At 39.9% G+C, this 3896-nt stretch overlaps 1 protein-coding gene across 1 annotated transcript; it reads right to left on the bottom strand.

Moving 5' to 3' along the window:
• Window positions 1-683: 683 nt before the first annotated feature.
• On the bottom strand, window positions 684-1235 carry TMEM217B (transmembrane protein 217B). Its single transcript, XM_057493868.1, has one exon. It carries the CDS (start codon window positions 1233-1235, stop codon window positions 684-686), a length of 552 nt encoding a protein of 183 aa, XP_057349851.1.
• Window positions 1236-3896: the final 2661 nt, after the last annotated feature.

Below are 3896 nucleotides of genomic sequence, written 5' to 3'. Positions count from 1 at the left end.
TAAATTGAGAAATTCTATAGTTTTAAATGAGGATTCTTCTTGCCATGCTATGAACCAATATGAGAACCTGCTTTCTGAAAACATGAGGGAAGCAGTGTGATGCATAAATCTGGAGAGGTGTTCTTTCTATGATTATATGCAGGAGTAAAATAAGCTTCAGATTACTCTGCTCACCAGTATGGTAGCCACAAACCAGCTGCATGCAGCGATTGAAATTGAAATTAGTTACAATGGGAAAAAATTTTAATATGATGCCTGGATTGTAATAGCCTTGTTCTAAGTGCTCATAGTCGCATGTACATAGTGGACAGCACAGAAAGTTCTATTGGACAGCACTGTTCCAAAGGGACTCAGCAGAACCAGGCATCAGTGGGGGATCCAAAAGAGTAAAATTAGAAACTATGTATTTTCAGAGAGGAGGGGACCATGAAAGACAACAGCATACACAAATGAGATGGTTAAGTAAGCACAAAAGCAGTATATAATTAAAACACTAAGTCACAAACAAGCCCATGTACAATAATTGATCTATGCATCCCTTCCTCCCCCAAGAATAGCTCTTAAGTGCATAAAATTTGAGAGTCCCCAAAAGGCAAGCATTTCAACACAAGGCAGGCAGGGAAAGGAGGAGCCACTGCTGGGGAGCACTGTTATTCTCTCTCTTCTTTCTGGCACAGTTCAGTTTAACTTGGGCGGTACAAGGCTCTCGGCCCAACAGGTGGCCTTGAGTCACCTGTATTGACAGAGGAGCGTCTGCAATGGCCTTGCTTGCTTAAAATATTGGGACCCTTGTAAAGGGTGTATGTATGCTTGATGAGGAAGGGCAGACAGAAGAACTGCAGGAGCATGCGGGAGATTTGGAAGATCAAGTTCAGGTAGCGCAGCTCCTTGAACTGTTCTCTGATGACCCCATTAATGAGCAGGACCATGGAGAAGCTAATAAGCTCATAGGTAATGATCCACATGGCATAGCACAGCAGCCCCATGTAGTAGTTCATGCGGATGCAATAGAGGAGCAAGACACTGACCATGATGGTGATGATGGATAGGCAGATGTTGATGATCTTCTTGCGGGTCGTCACCCAAAAGACTATTTCAGAGTTTGTGTCCATGTAGATGCTGAAGTTTTCCTCGTAGTCAATGTATATAACTTGGTTCAAGTCAATGAGGAGGAACTGGATGGTGTTGAAGATGGAGAAGATGCCCACCACAGAGGAGAACATCTTGTTGTTCATTTTGTTTTGTTTCATCAGAGCATCTGAAGCAAAAAAAAATTGTGGAGATAACATGACAAGACGGCTTAGCAAACCCTAGACAAATTCCTTGAACCACTAGATATAAACGGGGGAGCGAAGAGAAAAACTTGGGATATGGACAGGCAATGGGCTGTACGTGAAGGGGCATGGGGTCTGATCTCTGCTCTGACATAACTAGCTGTAGATGACCTTGTCTCTGGGAAAGGAGGGCCTCACTGGCCCGGGATACTCCTTAGGTGGCTTCTAGCTCTGCTGCTGCCATGGCAGCTATGTTTTAAGGCAGCAAAATGGGTGTTCCTGTTGGTGGCAGGCTTGTGGGAATTAGGAAATTCTTATATCTGGAATAATAATGGAGTCAATTCTGGGCTCCTATTTAGGATATTTGTTTCTCTGAAGTCAGAAAATTTTAGCCTGTCTCCTCAAGGGTCTGGAATCATCTCTGCCCCTCCCTTGGACTCCCCTTCCTTTCCTTCCAAGCCCTTAGAAATGGAGCTTCTCTGCTTTGCTCCCAGACTTGTCCCATCACAGAGTTTAGCCAGCAGTGAATGGAATGGGGGAAGATATATGGATCCAAGGCTTACTGCCTTCTCTTCCCAGAGCGAAGATACCTTAATGATAATTCACTGTCACACAGGCAGTCCTGGCAGGCAGGCCTCCAGCTGCAACCTAGGGTAGACTTGAACTCTAGAGGCTGGCTCCAGCTAGGGTGGAGAAACCGAGAGCCAAAGCAGCCCCTGCTGAGGTTGCGTTGATTATCGGTGGCCCAAGACTAGGCAAACAGCCCTCCCAGCCCAAATTGCCTTCTGACCAGCTCCCAATTCAGAAAACTCCAGAACAAAGCTCCCTCCTCTTCATTCACCGCACTGGCACATCACCACTGTGAGGGGAGAGGGGAGAGGAACTGTCACACGTGAGGGGAACACGTGCAGTCCTCTGGCTGAAGTGTTTCCAGTGGGGGACAACCTGGCGTGGCCTCCTTCTGAGATGACTGGAACAGTGCTCCTGTTCAGTCCTGTCAAGTACATGCAGGCTGCCATCAGCCTCCCTCCGCCATCTCTTCACTCACTCCACCAACCCCAAATGTTCTTCTTTTTTCTTTTGTCAGTAGCCATTTATTTTTCTTGGTAAAATATTAGATAACATAAATGTTACCATTTTAACCCTTTTTGAGTGTACAATTTAATGGCACAGATGCAAAATTTCTAAACAAAATTAAACAAATCTACCCCAACAATATATAAAAAGGATTATACATCATGACCAAGTAGTTTATGCTGGGAATATCATGGTTGGTTTAATGTTTGAAAACCTATCAATGTAATTTACTGTATTAATAGTTAAAAAAATAAAGACTATATGACTATCTCAATCCATGGAGAAAAATATTTGACGATATACAACATTTATTCCTAATTTTAAAAACCTTCTGCTAACTAGGAATAGAAGGGAACTTCCTCAACTTTGATATAGGACATCTATGAAAAAGCCTATAGTTAACATACTTAATGAAGAAAGACTGCTTTCCCTCTAAGGGAAATCTAAGGGAACAAGACAAAAATATCCCTTTTCACTACTTCTGCTCAACATTGTACTGGAGATGCTAGCCACTGTAATAAGGCAAAAAGAGGAAGAAGTTGAACTGTATTTGTAGACAAATATGATTGAATATGCAGAAAATCTGATTGAATCTACAAAAACATTACTTGACTTAATATATGAGTTAGGCAGTATTGCAGGATACAAGATCAATATACAAAAAAATAATTGTATTTCTATATGCTAACAAAAAAATAACTGGAACTGAAATTTCAGAAATAATACAGTTTATAATAACATCAAACATTTAAAATACTTAGAGATAAACCTGACAAAATATGTGAAAGATTGTACACTGAAAACAAGAAAACATTGCTGAGAGAAATTTAAGAAGAATTAAGTAAATGGAGAGAGATAATGTTCTCATGGATTAGAAGACTCAATATTGTTAAGATGTTAGTTCTCCCCAAACTGATCCACAGAGTCAAAACAGTATCAATCAAAATCCCACCAGCTTTCTTCTTGAAGAGAAATGTTAAGCTGATTCTAAATTCATATGGAAATGCAAAGGATCTAGAATAGCCAAAACAATTTTGAAAAAGAACACAGATGGAGGAATATGACTTAAGGATTTATTATAAAGCTGCCATAATCAAAATAGGGTGGCACTGGCATAAAAATAGACAAATAGATCAATGGAATAAAATGAAGTCCAGGAACAGTTATGGGCGTGTGTGTGTGTGTGTGTGTGTGTGTGTGTATATATATATATAAAATAAACTCAGTAGAGAAAAGATAAACTTTTTAACAATTGATGTTGGAACAATGGGATTTCTGGGAGCACAAGGGGAGCTTTGATTTTTATCACTAGCTATATAAAAAAAATAACTCAAAAGGGATCATATAAGTATAAAACCTAAAACTATGACTTCTAGAAGAAAACAGAAAACTTTCATGATGTTGGGCTAGGCAATGATTTCCTAAATATAATAACCAAAAGTATAAGCCATAAAATAACAAATTGATAAATTGGATTTCACTGAAATGAAAAATCTCTGTTCTTCAAAAGTTGCTGTTAAGTGAATGAAAAGATAAGGTCCAAAT

Source organism: Manis pentadactyla, chromosome 16 (assembly GCF_030020395.1).
Source record: "Manis pentadactyla isolate mManPen7 chromosome 16, mManPen7.hap1, whole genome shotgun sequence".
NCBI lineage: Eukaryota > Metazoa > Chordata > Mammalia > Pholidota > Manidae > Manis > Manis pentadactyla.
This window is presented reverse-complemented; position numbering and strand designations above follow the sequence as displayed.

Coding starts and splice junctions, on each gene's coding strand:
- TMEM217B (XM_057493868.1), bottom strand. CDS start 1,235: ATGAACAACAAGATGTTCTCCTCTGTGGTGGGCATCTTCTCCATCTTC.